General features: G+C 45.9%; 1 protein-coding gene across 1 annotated transcript in view; it reads right to left on the bottom strand.

The window, feature by feature from the left end:
- Positions 1-19,515, bottom strand: part of LOC117772910 (protocadherin-16-like) — an 81,749-nt gene extending 62,234 nt beyond the window's left edge. Inside the window, exons 1-2 of the mRNA XM_034604488.1 lie at positions 19,109-19,515; positions 11,835-13,655 (exon numbers count right to left, since the gene is read on the bottom strand). Coding sequence (XP_034460379.1) covers positions 11,835-13,634 — 1,800 coding nt within the window. The 5' untranslated portion in view covers positions 13,635-13,655; positions 19,109-19,515. The remainder of the gene's footprint in view (positions 1-11,834; positions 13,656-19,108) is intronic.
- Between the last annotated feature and the right edge of the window lie 624 nt (positions 19,516-20,139).

Genomic DNA, 20,139 nt, shown 5'->3' with positions numbered 1-20,139 from the left:
AATTGATGATGAAAAACACCAACAGTACTTTCGATATCCACCAGGACGTTTGATGATTTGCTCCGCCGGATTAGCCTGCTGGTGATACACCACAACACATGCATAATACTACCGCTACACTGCCCCTACTGGTCAAGTGCATGTTGCATCTGGTGTAAGAGCAGCATTAATTTCTGAGGACGTGCACAACCCGACGCTCCAAATGGACGCAGGATATGCGAGGAAGCCATCATGCGCACATGTACGCGTAGTTAACAGCAAGTATATCTCCAGCCTAAGGAGGACAATATTTCAAACATGACTCCATGGTAATAACAAAATACAAATTGCACAGATACCACTAAGCCTATTAGACGGTAGAATTAGTTTGCCTGAGGAAGAGAGAAAATCATGCAAGAAGAAGAGCCCATGAATAAAAAATGGTGCAGCGGCAGCGATGACAGGAACGGTGACAGGGGAAGAGCGCTGACTGGAAGTGGCTGAGATTCAAAACCAGAAGAGAAGCCTGATTATGTTCTCATCTTTCCATGAACAGTCATGATATAGTCAGGACATGATCGTTTATTTTAAAAAGAAAAGGTGACTGCCAAAGCCCCGTGACAGTGTAATAAATTTCTGAGTTTGCAGAGTGGTTTAACTAAAATGATTTGTGCTTGTGTTTGAGCAGAGTTAGGATGTTTTAAATCATATTTAAAATTTGCTTCTGACACACTGATGAGTGACATTTCTCATGCAGCAGGGAGAACCACTGGGACCATTACAGGCTGCCCACAGCGCAGTGCGTCACATCTCAGGGATGCACTCAAAATGGAAAATGTGCAAATCCAAGCAGCTTTAACATCAAATCGTGACCGTGAAATGAGCATTTCTGCACGAGGGTCTTATCTATCCTACAGCTCAGTAAATAAGGGATTCCACAATACATCTCTACTGTGTTAATCAAATATTCTGTTTGCTTTGGAGTCCACACATCTATTGGATATGTCCCCCCCCTCCCCCCCCCCCCCCCCCCCCCTAGACTTCTCAGATCTCGTCAAAATCAACTTTACAACATCACTCTGTGGTTTTTTCCCTCCTGCGGAACAGTATTTATTTTAAAAGCTTTTGTTCCACAAGTGATGATGAGGACGGCGGCCGTGATCGTCGAGATATTAGATCAACAGACTTGTGACTGAAAGTGTGAGAGTTCGCGTTCCTGATGGACTGAGAAAAATGTCTGTGACAATGTGACTTCAGCTGAGTCACTCCCCCCCCCCACTTTGTCAATAACTGAGGCCCTGTTCAGACCTGGTATTAAAATCCACCCTGAGAGACATGGCATTTAAATACGTGCTGATTGTGTCTCCTGTGGCCCCTTGTGATCAGATCTCACTTCCCGGCTTTACATGCAGACAAACAGGTTTGTCATTTGTGTTTGGCGAAGACCAAATTATGTTGTTTTTTACCCAGTTTGAGTTCACAGGTGTGTCGATGACAATGTTTGTGTTTGTCGCCGCGAGCAAAAGAGAGAAAGAGAGCGAGTGGAGTCAGGAGGGACTGAGGGAATTAAAGGGAATACAAACAAATATGGCCACAGAGAAGTGTAAAAATGCATTTAAACTGTAGCTGGTCAGAGGTCAGCTGAGTAGGCCGTCCTTCATCGGTGGCCCAGGATGCATTTGTGGTCACACAGTGAAAACAATGTGGACACATCCCAGATAGGGTGGGGCAACGAAATCCGGTACCAATCCGGCACTGGTTCCTACATCAGGCCAAATAGAAATGGTCATTTTGATGCCTGAGCTATGCACTGAAATAGCTGCACTGCTCACAGGCAACATTAACTACACCACACGTGTCTAGTTAACGTCACATTAAACTCTGGCGGCAACACATTCTCTCCATGGCTCGGGAAGCACGTCACAGTTAGCTAGTAGCTAATAGCTAACGATACCAAACCCTTGTCCCAGAGCATCTCCACATGTGGTCTGCATGATGGATCCTCAGGACTCATTCAGGATGCATTTGGGTGTGTTCAGACCTGTGGACCACTTGTGATCCAGTTACTCAGGACTGATGTGAAATACCAGGTCTGAAGGAGGTCTAACTGCCCTTGAGCACTTGGTTGTTCTGGAAACAATCAACGAGACACAACATGGAAACAAAAAAACGATTTCAACTTTAGTTTAACTTCTCCTGATTTACTGAAGAGTTAAAAGAGACAAACTGTCCAGTTCACGGCAGATCTTTGAATGAGCTAGTGTTATTGCAGCATGCCGTGACTTCACGTACAAAAGGTAAATTGCTACATTAATCACCATATCCGCTGTCTGGCCTAATCAGGGCCTGCGAGCAATAAGCTGTTGATAGTAAAAAATTGGCAGCAGGTGACTCTTTAGTTCTGTCCAGGCACTAAACCAAAGATCTGCACAGGTCTGCGAACGAAGATCACTCACATCTGCACGGCCCCCAGAGTCCTGTTCAGGGTGATTACAAGCAAATATCGCCGCCCATGACAGGAGAGTAAAAGCTGCAGGTGAGCCACTCCACCACGATGACGCAAAAAGTAAACCTCTGAACGCCAGCAGGTGATTAAAAAGGTCACCTGGCTGCAGACAGGTGCAGACGGATCCAATACGATGGACGTTCAAAGAGGAGATGATACACTGTTCTGTAGTAGCACCAGACAGAAACGCAACTGGGATTTGAGGCTCTTGTAGTTGCATCAGGGATCTGAGGAAATATATTATGCATCATTTCCAGGGATCCTCTATAAAGACACAGCCAGGTTTGAGTGGAGGAGGCTCCTGAAACCAGATGTCTGGAGCCTCTCAGCCCTGGCAATGATGCATTGGCTTGTTGAAAGCATCAACAACTTGTTTCTCCATTATCCCGACCACTGCACTGACCAGTTCCTTGTCTGCATCGATTTGAGCGGCGAGATGACTTTGCTGAGGCTGCTGAAGACAATACGTGCGCACATTTTTCTGGGCACTTAAAAGTGGAGTATTTTTTCATGTGTCCTCTGAGGGTGATCTGCCTCGCCTGAGCGAGCGAGAGAGAGAGAGCCTCTGAACGGCGTGCACAGGCCGCGCCGAGTACAAACACAGAGATGTAAGGTCAGGATTTTTCAGTTCACATTCCACGGCCCTGCAACTCGATACGATCCTGCCTGGATTCGATCGAATTGGCTGCAAACACAGCTTTAAACATACGCTCTAATGCAAAGGTAGTGGGGAAACTATGGTGTGCATCATTTTAGTTTATCCATGGGCAGAGAAAATCATATCTGCACCATAAAGTCCCCCTTCTCCTGAGAATCCTTTGTTGATACGTTGGATGCCACAAGATGCATTTGTGAGGCGATCTGGGAAGAACTCAGGGCTCTGATTAGAGAATTTCTTCCACCCTAAAAACCATGTCTACACAAAGACACACACACATGCACACACACACACGCCCCGGTGTGTGGCTTTGTGTTCGCCCGCTCTAATACCACATCACACGTCCCGAGTCCTGCACTCCTGCATACCAGCGCTGCCTAATTACAGCAGAGTCCCACTGCTCCCCGAGCTCCCTCCAGGCTCCTCACTGCAACACAACAATCTAAACAAAGATTTGGCCTTTCAACACGCCGGTTGAAAGGAGCAGCACACCGCTCTCAACATAAACTCTGCAGCCCCAGACCAAATTAGCCTTATTGATGAGGTACCTAACCCTGTGATAATTAGTTCTGCTGCTAAATCTTTAATGACATCCTGGCACTCAGCGCCGAGGACGTCAGCGTTAAGCTACGCAGTTGTCTCCCTATTACAACTAATCTGCAGGGGTGGATGCATTACCTTAGAATAGATAAGGCATAACAGATGTCCCGCCTTATAACACACAAGGGGCGTTTCTGGTCGATGTGGCGAAGGCTTCAAGATATGCAACCAACAGTGTGAGGGTGGACCACCGTGGAGCATCAGTACACACAGACGGGGAGTCTGGTTGGAGCAGGCCCGGGTGCCTCTCAGTCTGAAGCCAAGACAGACAACTTCGGCTCACCGCAATGTAAAAGTGGAGCGTCTCTCGCCACTAACCTCCTTCTCCATATGGTTTGTTGTTCTCGCCCTGTTGCTGCTATTTTCTCCCTCTGTCGTACAAGGTCTCAAAAACTACTTACTCACTAAAATTCCGCCGATATGATTGGAAACGTTTGCTTGATAGGCAACATTTTCGCTTGACACCATTACCATTGACTACAGTGACCATTATTAACCAATTAAACGTGTTATTCAAGCGCAATTAGGACTCATGTGAGTAGATTCGTTTTCAGACATGACTCCTGAGAATGTCGGCACAATGGGGTCTGCTTTGTTTGCTTTGTTTTCAGTTTTGCGTCCGTCGCTTGTTGGAATCATCACCAACTTGACCACTCGCTCGTGGCGACTCCTCCAGAAAATCTCCTGCTGTGTTGCATCACCCGAAGCAGACATGACCCTATAGGTTTAACCAGGGGGCTGCCGGAGAAACTCCAGAGAAAGTCTTTGACTCTGAGATTATCTGGAGCTCAGGGCCTGTCTGATAGCAGTTTGAGTGTCATATCTAAATGATCATTTCTGCAAAAAAAAAAGTTACATCATCTTAAAACAGCAGATGCACAAGAACAAGAACTTTGTCTGAATCAAATTCACGTGAAAGAAACTGCCAAATATTATTAAAAAGTCTAAAAACTGTCTGATACAAGGAGCCTGCTGAGATTTAAGACAGTACCAAAGATGCACCGGGGTTCAAAACCCAGCCCCGAACACTGATTTGCTCCACACAGGAGCTGAGAGCTTTCACAGCATCGTTACTACTAACAAGCATCTGCAAAACATCCTCCTCCAACAGCCTCCGTTTGGGTCCCACATTTTCCTGACCACACACAGAAGTAGCCCTGGCGTCTGAATCTTCACCCCTGGCCTTGTTTGTATTTTCACTTTTCTGGTTTACCACCTTTTTTTTCTCCCACTCTCACCTATTTCTCACATGAGGTTCTGAGGTATTGACGAATCCTGGTTGTTCGCCAACATTGATCTAATTGAGAGCAGAAATAGAAGGATCTGACCACATGGCCGGTAAGTGAATGCACCACTCTTTCCATGTGCTCGTTGGGCTCAGTAACATTCTTCTCAGCCGTTATTTCAACTGGCAGTCTGTGCAGCAGCATGGCTGCAGCAAAAAAGAGGGGGGCTGAGGTTACTGGCAGACGAAAGCGATGCATTCCTTGTAACAGTGAAGTTGTGGATATGGAGACGATTTGCTCAGCGGTTAAGATATTCTAAGGCTGTGTATATATAGGGCGTGCTTTTTCTCGGAGGAGGCACTTTTCTCGTGAATGTAATGTGCAACATGGTGGCAATTGAGTATCGACCATTACAATACATGCACTTAATCGTTACACACGATAATGCTCCATTGCCCTTTGTTTGGGATCTACATTTGTGGTTACTGATTTTTATTTTACCAAGCAATCTGTCGCCGAGCGCCTGCTTTCCAGTCTGGTGGCTCCTGACGGACAGCTGGAGACTGGACGAATGATTTAGCACAGATTTGCTTTGGAACAGAATGAATATCACGAGCAGATGATGCTTCCTGATGCCCAGCTTGTTCGGCGGCACCAACTGCCGCGCACATGTGCAGGGGGACCACGGGCTGCGAGAACAGAAGGCCTGGCAGCCCTCGTCACAGCGAGCCTCTCGGTCTGTCATCCCTTTCCCATCCGCCTCGTTTCAAAAGGAGCAAAGAGGCAAAGGGAATATTTGTCTCTGTTTATAAAGGTCACGCAAACGTGCTCATCTGGAGCCGGAATAAAACAATGTGACCGCATGACTGCGAAGGCACAGACACCTGCAGCCTGACTTCACCGTGTCGGTAATTCAAACCCGCTTTTTTCTTGCATCATCAAATTGGATAATCCCGGGCCTGGTCAGGCTGGGACCCTCAAGGAAGTGTGTTTCCGTCTGCAGGGAGGCCGGAGCATCCCCAGACAGGCTGATGTTCTGCTCTCACCTGCTCCGATCCACATGTCACCGCTCCGCAGGGAGGTGAGGCGGTGTAATCGGATCACGTAGGGGAACACCGCAGTGTGGGAAAGGGGGACCGGTAAGAGATAAGAAGCCTGCATGGACACGGATACAGGATAAAGCGAGACAAAAAGAAATGAAGTGACAGGAAGAGCGAGGGAGAGCTAACCCCACAGAGTCAGAGGAGAGATGTTAGAGGAAGGACCAAACAGCTGGATCCAGCTGCTGAGTCGAAGCCATGTCACAGCTGCCAGAGGCCGACTGTCCCTCTGGACACTCAACTGTTTTCTTTCCCTCCCTCGCCCTCCTTTCACTATACACTCACACTCCTTCATAGGAACTTGGAAGCGGCGAAGAGACGTCTGCCTCACCTGCAGCAGACAGAGCGAACAGACAGAGTGTAATGAAATGTCTTGTCCTGCGGGAGAGCTACATAAGCCCATCTTCCCCTCTCCACCAGATGTGGGCAGGAAACCCCCTCCAGCAGGCGTTTTATCTCTCAACTTTGGCTTCGCAGTCAACAATCTGCGCGGCTGCATCAGCGCCTGCACTGACCTTTTACGGTCACCCTGAAGTCATGTAAACACGGCTCGCTTTACCTCAGCACTCACAAAGCAGACTGCATCCAATAAAGAAGCCTTATGGCATGTTTAGCAAAATATGAAGTTTGAGCAGGTGGTGGTTTAAGGACATATGCTGAATTTACTGTTTAATGGTGTATTTGAATGATAAATAAGTACAAGAAAGCTTTTTAATATTCCAAAGCAATCAACTATTTAACATAAAAAACATCTGCTGCTGAAAGACATTTTGCACGTGGATTTGCCGCTTTTCTCTACTTTATATTGTTTCAAATTGAATATGTCTTGTATTCTGTCTTGTATGTCTAATATTGCGGCATTTTTTTCATCTTCCTGCTGCAGCCGTAGAACAAATACAGCTGTAACATTTTCAGTCCGCAAATGCAGCGTTCCTTCAGGTTTGCTGTTCAAACTCACAAATTTGGTTTTCTCCTGAACGACATTTCCTCCTGGTCTCTTTATTCAGCCTTGTGCCATTAAAATTTTCACCACAACTTTCTCCTCTTCTTTCTCCCGTTGGAAGGAGCGAGGCTGTGGATTTGCTGATGGACGGCCGAGCACAATAAAATGCGCTCAGCTGTCTCAAGCGAAGCAACTTTGACCTGAACACCCACACTCCATCCAGATGTACATCGGTGTTTATGTTCGCTTCACTGCCCCTGCTAGCCCCACGAGTAAGTGTTCAAGGAAGTATTACATTTGCGAACACATTAAGTAGCACATCCAGTTTCCTGCAATTTTACCATTCTCTGAAAATACTGTTACACCGCAGAGCCACACAGCAAAGCTTGGTAGTTAGCGAGGGGAAAGAGAAACAGAGGAGACCAAAGGCACAGTTGCCTCAAGCTAACCCAATGTCACAGGGAGATGGGCAAGTCTGGTATTACAACAGACAAGTGAGCATTTCGTTTTTACACACACCATCCCCAGAAAAATGTCTGGTAAGAATTGATTACAAGTTTTTTGGTCCCAAAATACCAGCCTGAAAGTGGCAATTCTTTTTTTTTTTAAATCTCCATTTGGTCTCACTTATCTGCAAAAAGTCGTATTTGGATAATCTGGAAACACAGCGACACTGGGACATTGGCCAAGTTCAGGACAGAGAAAACAAGTGGCCGTGTAGAGAAGAGAACCGGAGCCGGCAGGTGTCGTTTTCGGTCACAAAAACCACAGAACTTTACACGGTTGTTTTGAAGACATTTCGTGTGGGCGAAAGTCAAAATGAGCTATTTTTAACGCACCACACTGGGAACATCTGGGAACATAAGGTTGAAATTTAAGAGTTGCAGCTACAACTCCCTTTTGTGGAGGAGCAGAGAGCTGCAAAACATAAATATTAAATTTCTTCAAGAGTGGCCTTTTTTTGTTTAAATAAACCAGAAGACAACAAACTAACTTCTGCTTCAAATCCCACGTCCCGTATGCTCTCAACTTCGCCAACTTACTGTGAGAGCGTAACTTTCTGTTTTAAATACAAAGGGATGAATCTGTTCTTTGGGGAATGTAAAAAATAAAAACTAGGTGTTCCTGCAAACATAAAATAATAAAAGGCACAGATTGCAGAAACGCAGGGTATATTTAAAAAATGCAGGCTTTCCTAAAACCCCCCCTCGGTACAGCCACATTTTTTCTCATCTGGTAACACATCAGGCTCAAGGACGCCACGGTAATGGAATCAGTGTTATTAGCACCTGCCTGGCGGTTACCAGTAGGTGGTCACTACACTACAAAAAGACTGTGGAAACTCTGCTGTGAAAGTAACACATCTTTCAATCATTCATACCTTCTCTCTCAGGCAATTATCAGTATTCCTTTTTTCCCCCCTGTAGATGGGTTGCTTTTATGTTGGAGGGGGAAGGGATTAGGAGTAGCACTTCACTGAGGTACCACTTTCAACTAGGCTGCCTTTAAAAAGTTCCGTGAAATAATGAATGCGTTGCAGTTGTATATGTGCCGTATGTTACACCGCCCGAAAAGACTGCATCTGTAGTTATCTGAACTAAAGACGAGCAGGCTCTTAGCATTGTTGTTCACAGGAAGCATAAGAATCCGGCAACAATATCACCAGGATAATCTCCTGAAATGATCCAGAGAGGCTGTTGGTGAGAACGCAGATGTTTCAGTTGTTCCAGAATAAAAACTCCTGAGAATGTCCGAGGGAGCCGATGAGAGAATACAGGAGGAAAATGGAGTAGTGAGCATGTTGATGACGTTTCTAACGTACAAAAAAAAGTATTTCAAGGTTTTAAAAAAGGAGCCATAAACCCAGAAGACGCCAAAGAAGGGAGAAACAATTCAAGAGCTTTTTGCAATAAGGGCCGACAGCAGAAGCTTTATCTAGATGCCTATGTTCACCTTAACATTTTGGAGATTTTCCTTTAGTTGTGAATTCATCACACTCAGAATCTTCTCATCATCTGTGAGAGTGGACGCCCTCTGGGTGGCAAAGATACAGATAAATGCAAAAGTTTGAGTTACGGCTTCGAGAAAGAAAAATAGCTAAATGTTCGCTCCTTCACTCGCAGCTATCAGGGTTGGTCTCAGGTTGCTGCGGTGATGACAAGCTGCCCATTTTGTCAAGAACAAGGAGGTGGGGGAGGCAGGTTTAAAAATTAGGTCTGGCCTGTCCTCACAGCCGCTTAATGAGAAACGAAGGGAAATCAGATAAGAATTTGGAGAGGGAAAGACCAACAGACAGACAAGGAAGCCCCCCTGCTAATGTCACCTCCGCCACTCATGCCAGCGCTTGTCAGGGCTCATTTCCCCCTCAGCTGCCGGGAGACCCCCTCTCGCCTTTCTGCTGGAGCCAGAACGACCCCCCAAAACAGACAGAGGGACAATTCTTAGCCGAGACGCACTCCAAACCAACCGAAAAAACCACGACGCTACGAGGTGCAAATTATTCCCCAATGTGGGATTCGGACATAACCAACTGGAAAAGAAATATTAATTCATAAGTGGAATAACACAGAGAGGGATGAAATGACGAATAACTCTCGAAGCCAAGACAGCCGGGCTTTGTTTTACAGAATTTGGAAATATGAAGGCTGGCTGATGGGTCTCATTATCCCTAATGACACGTAATATTACTCTTCATCCTCCGTGTCACGAAATCAAAAGCCTCTGAGCCTAATGACCGAATTAAATGAGCTTGAAGTAAAACAGTATGAAACAGACCCTCCAGAGTGAACGCATGCTCCCAACCCACAGGGAAAGGGAGAAAATAAAATGGTGCGAGAAATATATTTGACTGCTGCACAATCCAGACAACTTGTAAAGTTGGACACAGTTTGAAAACTAATAATGGCGACTAGAATTACTAATGGCTCATGAAACGCATTCCACAACGGGGCTTGTGGTTCTTCAAATGTTGTTTTTCATGTCGTATTTGATTTCCCCTCTCAAGGATGACCTATTTTCTTTAGCAGTAGATCATACATATTGGATTACAAGACTGATTGGTGTTAATATGCTTAAGTCCTTATTTTTAGTTATCTTTTCCCCCCCACACACATCTAAATATAATGTCAACCATAAACCAAATGATGTCGAGCGGAAAGTGACAAAATATCGCAGGCGCAGCGCCGAGGAGCCAGACTACATTAGAATAATCACGACCCGCTGCGCCGGTGTCCTGCTGAGCAGAAAGAAATATAAAAATCAAGCCACTTCAAATGTTTGAATTAATGATCACAGTACACATATTGTAATGGTTTTTTGGACACCATTGGATACGGTGGGGGGATTGGGAATTTCATCCAGAGAGAGAGGGAAAGAAAAAAAAGGCAGACATGAGATGTCTTGCTGAGATGTTTGGATGTAGCTCTGGCACCCTGAGTAAGAGCAGTCTGTTCTCACATGGCCGGCCAAACACACGTCTGCAGCATCCAGGCAGACCGAGGAGAGGAGGGAGAGCCGCGGCGTGGAACTACTACTTCATCCTTTCGGGCCCTGCGAGGCCACTGATCAAGCATGTCATGCTCAGGAGTTGCTTGAAAGCAGGTAGTAAAGCTGCTGGACGCGACGCAGAGGGGGAAAAACAAAAGCCTGACCATCTCCGGTTTGAAAGAAAAACAAAAATGAGGGCTTGCAGATATTTTCACAGAACATGAACTTCAGCCCACATTGGAAAGAGTGATGGTCGCAGCTTTGCAGTTTTCCAAAACACACATTTTTTAATTCTTCTCTGGTTCACTTTCCAAATTCCATAATCAGCTTCGGTGCATTGCCCCCCCCCCCCCCCTTTTTTTCCCCCTTATCCTTGTGGTCCCTGTGATTTATAATTAGGGGACCTCCCATAAGAAGCACTCGTAGCTTCTTTTTCTGCATGCGAGCCAAGAGTCGCGGTGTAAACCTACGTCTCCGTCCAACTCCTCCCTCTCCCAAGGCCAAACCCCAGGCCAAGATCCTGTCTGCCGGGCCCTCTGTGTGAAAAGCACTCCTTGATCCATGCAATACTACTGCAGACGCTTGTGGAATAAGAGCTTGTATGGACCTCTGTATTGGCCAGAATAATGAAAAAGCCTCTCTGACTCGTATGTTGTGATTTGGCACTTTACAAATAACACTGAAGTGAACTGAAAAGAAATTACTTAATGACTTAACTGATGTCTTCTTAATACGACGGCCAAAAAAAACGACTTGACAAAACAATACGTTTTAATGAAAAAGGCCCGCAGTCACAGCGGGTGCTGTAATTTGCCTGAACTTTAATTCATCCTGTCGTCTGTGGCCATTTTTTCTCACGCTCAACTAGCCTAATTAAGGTGCCTTTTGAGAGTGAAGTGACATCTATTTCTTTGGATAAAGCCCCGAATTTGTCTCTGCCGTCGAATATGTGAAAAAGGCCTTTGTGCCTCAGCTGACAGAGGACTTTGCACTGCCTCTGTTACCCTGGAAACCTTTTGAGAGGTGAAAGGCAGGACAGCCAACGAGGGGATCATCTTGGCCTAAAAACACAGGTAAATCTCCTCTAAAGCCGTCCAATTTAAATAACTTCACCGTTTAAATTACTCGTCATAGAGGAATGAAAGGAATCGGCAAAGTCGGACAAATTCCTCTGCTATTTATCTAATAAATTTCCATTTATTATGCTCTTCACAATTGCCCCTGAGCCGAGTTCAAACTCTTGCATGAGCTCGGTGTCAAAGTGTGGGAGTGTGTTTACAAAATCGACCAATTCGCAAACTGTGAATGAAATAAATGGGAAAGAAAAAGGTCTTACCTCGAGAATGCAGGTCCCTGGAAGTGTGCTTTCCTTGATGGAGACATTGTAGACGTTCCTCTCAAAAACAGGCTCGTTGTCATTTATATCCTGAAGCACAATGTTGACCACAGCAGTGGAGGACAGGGGCGGCTTCCCTCTGTCACTGGCTACCACAGTTATACTGGGATTGGGGTTCTTTTCATAATCCAGCTGGGAGAGAGTGGTGATAATCCCTGTAACGGGGTCTATACTGAACCAGTTGGAATAAGCACCTTGGCCTTGCAGGATGCTGTAGCTAATGTCCCCGTTCGGCCCCTGGTCTTTGTCTCTGGCCGTCACCTGTAACACAAAGCTCCCCGGAAACACCACCTCGGGGATGACCTGTCTGTACACCGGCTGGTCGAACAGAGGAGGGTTGTCATTGACGTCGGTCACCTGGATGATGAAGGAGGACTCAGCCCTGAGAGGAGGCGTTCCCGAGTCCGTCGCCATCACCCTCAGCTCATAGGTGTCCCTCTCCTCTCGGTCCAAAATCTTGTCCACGCAAATCAGATAGATGATACTATCCTTCGTGGTCAGGGCAAACTTTCCATCTCCTCCCTCCAGCGACACATTGACGTTGGCGTACTCTCCGTAGTCCGGGTCGGTGACGGAGATCCTGGCGACGTACTGGCCCGGTTGGGCTCCTTCTGAGATTCTGGGAGACCCGTCCTCGCTGAGAAAGATGATGGTCATGGTGGGCTGGTTGTCATTGTAGTCTCTGACGTGGATGGTGACGAAGGCGTTGGTCACCTCCGGATGGGTGGAGTTGTCTTGCGCCTGGACCACCAGCTCGTGGACTCGCCGCATCTCAAAGTCCAGCGGCTTGCTGAGCGTGATGACACCGGTGCGAGGGTCGATGACAAAGTAGCGGTCGGGGTCGCTTTGTCTCCTGTTGATTTCGTACAGCACCATCCCGTTGTCCCCTTCATCAGCGTCTGTGGCGAACACCTGCAGGATGTTGCTTCCTGGTTGGAGGTTCTCAGATATTATAGCAAGGTAGCGGCTCTGGTTAAAAACAGGAGCGTTGTCGTTAATGTCTTGTACAGTAATATCTAAGGTCATCTGATCCGTCCTTTTAGGGGAACCGCCATCAAACGCCTCCAAGGATAGAGTGTAGGTGGATCTTTTCTCTCTGTCTAGAACGGCGTTGACCACCAGGTCCAGATAGAGAACCTCATTGCTGCCCCTCCTGGTCTCCAAGGTGAAGGCCTGGCCAACATTTCCGTCTTTGATAAGGTAACCCTGTGTCGTCAACTGGCCTTTATCAGCATCTACAGCGGGCTCAAGAGAAAACCTCGTCCCTATGGCCGTCTGCTCAGGGATTTTAAACGTTGTCTGTTTTCTTGAGAAAGTTGGAGCGTGGTCGTTTATGTCATTCACCTTGATGGTCACCTCCACGGTCACGCCTGTCATGGTGACGGCAATAAAGTTGTACCTGTCCCTCAGTTCCCGGTCAAGGACTTTGGCGGTTTTAATAATGCCGGTGCTCTCATCGATGTCCAAATCACTGCCCACGCCTGTTCCCTCGTGGTCTGAGATGAAGAACATGGAGGCTGTGATGCCAGGAGGAAGGCCGGCGCTGATGTCCCCGACGATTGTGCCCGCTGGTTGCTCCTCGTCCAGCTGTAGCTCAAGGGTCCCGAGGACCACGGATGAATGGACCGTTACAAGCTCCAAGGCCACGTACACCATGAGCACTATCCACGTATTCCACCAACCCTCACGATGCGAAGGGGCCATAATAGACTTCCCAAAACCCTTGGCAGCTGTCTTCATTTTGCCTCCGCCTTTTTAAACCTGGAAACACACAGAAGAGGAAAAAGCTGAGCAATGTCAAAACCTGACAACAGCAGAAAATGTGAAAAGGTGTATTATTTCTGTGTACAGGGTAAGTTAGTTTAAGAAAAAATAAGTATATGCCCTAAATACTTTCCCATATGTTTTATGGGCTCTCTTCCCAACCGCAGAACATACAATAGGCCCTGCGTATAACTTTTTTCCTACACTTCTTAGTTCACCTAATAAGTCAACACCTTGTTCCTGCTACATACCAGAAAGCTCTCCTTTGCTAAAGAAACATCAAAACCACAGGCTGCAGCGTTCCGCCCCAGACAGGGAGCCTTTGACTGATGAGATTCGATTCCAATTATAAAGGTGCAGGAATCACTTTTGTCAGCCTACCCGGTGCGCTCACCGTGGCAGTGCACTCTGATGAAAGTCTGGGAGGTGGAGTCCTGGATTTAATATTTATGTGCTGTTACCGCATTTAGCTCTGATGGAATGAGCAGTTTTCAAACACTTCTCCAGGAACCATTTAAAATATTTAACCATCCCCAAGAAAACATCTCTATCTGCCAGTACTGGTGAGAATTAAAGAGTTGTGAGTGTTAAATCAAATCCAAATATTGATATTTAATAGGAGCGAGGGTGTTAGAATTCCTTGCACAAACAACAGGAACCCTCTGGCAACGGAAAGACACCACTGCAGAGGGAGAGACACTGTGGAGCAATGTGGAACTTGTTCAACAACACTGTCACCATCTGCAGAATAATCCAAAACCACCAAGTGTCTGGCACACATCAAATGATTGTGTCGTTTTCATTCACTGAAGGCTTCCAATTGTCTGTGGTTTCCGTCTAGTGTTTTAACGTGATTCATTACTACTGCGACTTGTAATTAACTTTAATTCAGAGTAAATACAGAAGCACATTGTACTGTTAGAACGTTTTTTTTTAGTGAGAGCTCTGCAAGGCTCCCCCCAGTGGTTGAACCGATACCTGCACGAGAACGTTCACGTCCACAAAACATGTGTGTATCCGTGCGGAGGCAAGTGTGCGTGTGCTCTAAATGTCTCCCATGTGCCTCCGAACGCAGTGTGGCGATCCGTCTCGGGCCGCGGCAGTGACAGTGTGTTTGAGTGACGGAGCTGTGCGGCGGTAGTTGAAGGGCTCCACGCAGTCTACCTCTCTCCCCGTTTCTGGCTTCGCCGCGTTGTAATTGAGGTCTGCTGGACGCGGGCCATCAGCGCACAAGACTCCAGAGCTCATTTCAGTCTGCGCAACGCCGAAAGATCCTGACTTTAAATCTCATAAATTGCTTTGAATTCAGCTCGGTGTGAGAAACTCTCTGGAGCATTGCTAGTTTTGAATTAAGTGTTGTTAACATATCTTCAAATCCTGGTTCATTCTTCAACAGTTAGGGGGGAAAAAATAAACCCTGGATCAATGTGCTGAATTCCTGCCCGAGTCTTATTACTTCCACAGAGGCCCTAATAATCGCAAACGACAGGCCCATAAAGCCAGGCACTACAAAGTCACCCTTCCATGCCATATGTTGTGTTGCTCTGTGAGTGCTGCTGTTCACTAAAACATATAAGCACATCATTGACAGCCTGAAAACTTCCTAGCCTCAGTATTTAAATTATTTTTTCTGTAACACCGTGGGGTGCACTTTTTACGAAGCTGAGAAGAATCACTTTCAAGGCCAGAACCTGAGTCCAAATGCCACAACTGAAATAATGCATTCTCTGGTTGAGCTGCAGCGGAGGACCTCTGCAGAGCCGCAGAGAACTAATGGATGTAGCAGACACACTCGGCGAGGCTAATTGCACAATATCAGGTTGAGAGGGACATATGGTTTTTAAAAAAGTTTCGGCTGGAAGCTTAAAGAGAAGTTTATGCACTTTCAAAAGCTAAGACGCTCGCTAAATATATAACAAACACTGCGACTACACTCTGGGATCTATCACCGAGAGTTTCATGTCTGCGAGTTAGAGGCCAGTAAGTAGTTGGGATATAAAAGGCAACAACCTATTCGTGCATATGGGGCTTCAGGGAAAGCAATGTGGGGGGAAAAAAACAGTTCAGAATAGCCGCTGATGGTTGAAAGCTGTTGTATTTAGTAAGCCAATTCCATTGTGGCTTGGATTCAGATGTTTTCCTTGCATCATTGTCCCAGATCATGGCGAGTCCCTCCCACTGGTAGTTAAACACTGGTGGAGAGTTTTGCTAAGATGATGTAAGTGCTGGAGGATTAACCCCTGTGTGCTTTCCCCGAGGACGGTCCGATATCTTTTATTTGAACTTCAAATGCATCCTTGAGGTTTCCCCCCCTCTTCTCACACCAGAACACACGTGTATAACACCTCAAGTGCGCCTCATTGTTAGCAGGCACCGTGGCTTGACCCACTTTCTTTTTGAATCCTCTGAACCAAGTCAACCGACCAAATCCAAGGTTTGTAGGATTTACATGCAGAATGAAACCTCTGTTTGAATACAATGGATATCATTCTGGGCACTTTGCTAGCATGACTGGAATCAGCATAAAAATCCATGGCAGCAGTGAGTGCTGGGAACATCGCGGGCACATTTCTACCTCCCCGCTGTGGTCTCCATCATGTTTGGCAAAATGTGCCGTAACCACTTTTCATAATCGCTGAGAATATGTTTGCTTTTTGCTGGGTTTTTTTCCTGTGGAAGTAATATTTGTCTCTTTTGCATTATGAAGACGAGCTGGCCTTTGGTTTGGAAAAAAAACAAAACAATAGACAATACATCTGAATAAACACTGCTGCCTCCGCCTGTGAGCCAAAACCCACATTACAAAACCTCTACTGAAATGCAAATATAGTTTTTAAACAGTGCAGAGTAAGAGAAACTGTTTAACATCACAATTAATATAGTTGATTTGCTATTCATACCACAGGCCAAGTCATGTCAGTTATCTTCAGCTAATATCTTAAACAACAATTACACAATGTTTGAGAAAGTTGAATGCAGATTTAATGTGGTGCTAACCAGAGAATCTACACAAGTAGGTTAAATCATAACAAACCTGACCCCAAATGTTGTAAATCAGCTTTAATTAACACAACCAACACATTCTCACCCCCCCAACAGACCAAGAGGGACGACTGTAGTGACAGACGACGTAAAAACCAGCTTCTAATTCCACGTCATGATTCCAGTTAACTCAAAGAAAACTTCTGCGGTTTCAAAAACATGCCAGGCTGCTTGAGGCTCAGTGGAGCCATAATGGAAACCACAGACAAAACTGCAGATCGACTGGACATGAGGATGACAGGCTTAGCACAAAGCAAACGAAAAAAGGCTCTGAATGTTTGCCAGACTATTGCCTCTCACTAGTGCCACGTTTCTGTGCTCTGCATTAGTCTTTGAAACTGTGGTCCCAGGGCATGTGCGAGGGCCAGGAAAAGCCATCACAGGCCTCAGATACGCACGCGATCCCCGGCCATAACAAACACGATATTGGGAAAACACACTGGCTACTTTTTCACGGCGAGCTCGGGGCTGCTGAGGATCTGTGACAAGAGGGATGATCTCTTTCCCACAACAAGAACAGCATGGGTTAGTCCAGCTGTTTGCGTAAGATGTTCCAGATAAAAGAAATACACCTTAAGTCTTTGAAGATGACACCGTCTGATATTGCGTTTGCAGTACAAGCGGTTGCATCATGAAAAACACATGTGCACAGAGTTACAGTAGCAGGGGTGCAGGGAGTGTTTGCACAACATTACTAGAGCTGAGGTCAAAGTTCACCAAATACTATTGTACTAAAAGTTGAATGCATTTTTCTGAAGAGGACCGGGAGGGATTGGGATTACAAAAAAGATTTTAAGGGTGTCCACAAAAGTCCTGCTTCCAGCGCTGTTGACAGAGTTTGTCTCGGCTGATGATGACGCTACAAAAAGATGAGTAAAACTGCAGCCAAGACGATTCCAGAAATGCAAGGCAACAAGAAAACTCTTTTCTTGTGCTGGTGCTAGTGTGGCTTTCCTCGGAGAAACATATCTTGTGTTTCTCAAGCCTTTTTAGGAGTCGGGAACACGAGCTTCATCAACAGCATATGCAGGCTACAAAAGACAAGACCAGTGAAATGATTACTTCATGCACTGCGCCGAGGGTTTATGACATAATCCTTGGATTCTCATAAAAGCTGGGGTGGCCCGAATTTGAGTTTGTATCCATCAGTGCTGCGTTGTTTGTTTTTTTTGTTTTCTCTCTGTGAATTTCACATCTTAACTCAACCCAGAGAGTGGAAAAAAGAATGAGTGAGAATAATCCTTGAAAGCTGAGATGCTTTAACAGAGAAAGTGGCAACCATTGTTAAAATTGCCCTGAAATGAAGCAAGTGTAGACATGGATATGAGGGATTTAAGGATGGATAACTGGATGGATGGGGGCACAAACACTTTTAACATCTTAAAGTATGGATGATCTTCTCCATTTGCCTCATGTCGCTGTAATAACGAGTATTAGAGTCCATAGCAACAATGTGAATGAACATCTTCTAAGTAGAAGTTGCACAAGAGCAGTTCTGCTCAAACTGATGACTGGTGGGGGGAGAGAGAAAAAAAAAGGAGGAGCCTGCGCCCCGTGTTGTGTCTAAAGAAAAAGTCAGAGAGAGAGGCGGCGTAATTACGCAGCGGCACCATGGCAACCATCACATTCACAACCAGAAGTGCGCGGTGACGGAACCCAGGGGCGACTTAATTAATTAATTAATTAATTGAGGGAAAGGAACACCTATTCACGGTCAGCGAGCAGCATCGTTAAGTGCGCGACGTGCGGGTGATCGCTCGGTCTGTGCGATGTGTGATGAGGCAGACACAGACAGAAAGGCGCAGCGGCGGCGGCGGCACCACAATACAATAACTCCAGAGGTTGACCAATTTGAGAGGAATGTCTCAGAGGGGCTTAAAAGAAGTGACACATGACACATGCGGTTAGAATATTTGGCTGCTGCGTAAAGTCCGTGCGTAAAGCAGGAAAGGTGCTTGTGCGTAATGGTACTTAGAAAAAACACGAATATGTCTTACACGAGTATTTAACTGCACAAACCGGTGATATCCTTACGGAGAGTTTTGCGTGTTAAGACATTAAAGGCGACAGCTGTGCACTAACATTAACCTGAGGTACTGAATCGTGTAGAAACTGGACCGCTGTGCGTCCGTTTGGTTCTTTGACTGAACTCTGCACGATGTTTTAAAACGGCCGAATAAGTCATTTGCAAAGTTGCACCATTCAATGAATCTGCATGTGCACGAAAATAGAAAAGAACCTGGTGTGAGTTTCACATGCACTACAACGTATCTGCTGCAGACACTGGATCAGAGGGAGTTGTAAAGAGTAAAGAAATGGAAGGAGGGAGATCGTGGATAAACTGCAGTGATGAACATTGGTTCCTTGTGGAGTGAGGAGACGTGCGTCCTGCTGGGATAGATACTCACATTCATCTGTGGTTGCACAGGACAAACCGGGCTCTCCTCAGTATTCCCCTGTGAAGCCCAACGTGGAAGTTACATCCATGTCAAGGTTTGTTCTTTTCAAAGAAGAAGCTGGTATCCTCCGCCGGTGTCTGTGGAGATTACTCCGGTGGGACCCAATTAGTTTCCTTCCTATTGAGTTCTCTCTCCAGGCGAAGCGATGAGAAGTAAAAAAGCACAAACTTGTCAAAACTTTTCCTCCTCTTCTTCTTCTTCCTCCTCTTCTTCTTCTTCCTCTTCTTCTTCCTCTTCTTCCTCTTCTTCTTCTTCTTCTTCTTCTTCTTCTTCTTCCAGCTATCGGCTCATCGGCTCATCGCACAGTTGTGTCTGTCTGCTCGGAGACGCACCGTCGCGTGCTGCTGAAACCCAACAGAGTGAGGAGGCCGAGCGGAGCTGGACGTCCCCCCTTCTCCAAATCTAATTTATTCAACACGTGACGGAGTTCGACCTCCTCTCTCCTCTCACACTGCTGCTCCTGCTGCTGCTGCTGCTGCTGCTGCGGCCACCAGGAGACACGCACACTGCACAGACCCAGCACATGCACGGTACTGCTGAACTCTGGTGCCACCCTCCTACACGAGAGGGAAGTGTAGATCAGCAGCAGGATTTAACATGCACTGGTTTTTACTTGAATTATCACAGGGCTGAATATTCTGGAAACCCCAAAATAAAGGGGTTTTAAAGTGGCTGAAGTGAGGCTCTATCTATCTATCTATCTATCTACATCTATATTATCTATCTATCTATCTATCTAGCTATCTATCTATCTATCTACATCTATATTATCTATCTATCTATCTATCTATCTATCTACATCTATATTATCTATCTATCTATCTATCTATCTATCTATCTATCTATCTATCTATCTATCTATCTATCTATCTACATCTATATTATCTATCTATCTATCTATCTATCTATCTATCTATCTATCTATCTATCTATCTATCTATCTATCTATCTATCTATCTATCTATCTATCTATCGATCCA

This window comes from Hippoglossus hippoglossus, chromosome 13, assembly GCF_009819705.1.
Source record: "Hippoglossus hippoglossus isolate fHipHip1 chromosome 13, fHipHip1.pri, whole genome shotgun sequence".
Classification (NCBI taxonomy): Eukaryota; Metazoa; Chordata; class Actinopteri; order Pleuronectiformes; family Pleuronectidae; genus Hippoglossus; species Hippoglossus hippoglossus.
Note: the sequence above shows the minus strand (reverse complement) of the source record. Positions and strands in the feature narration are given on the sequence as shown.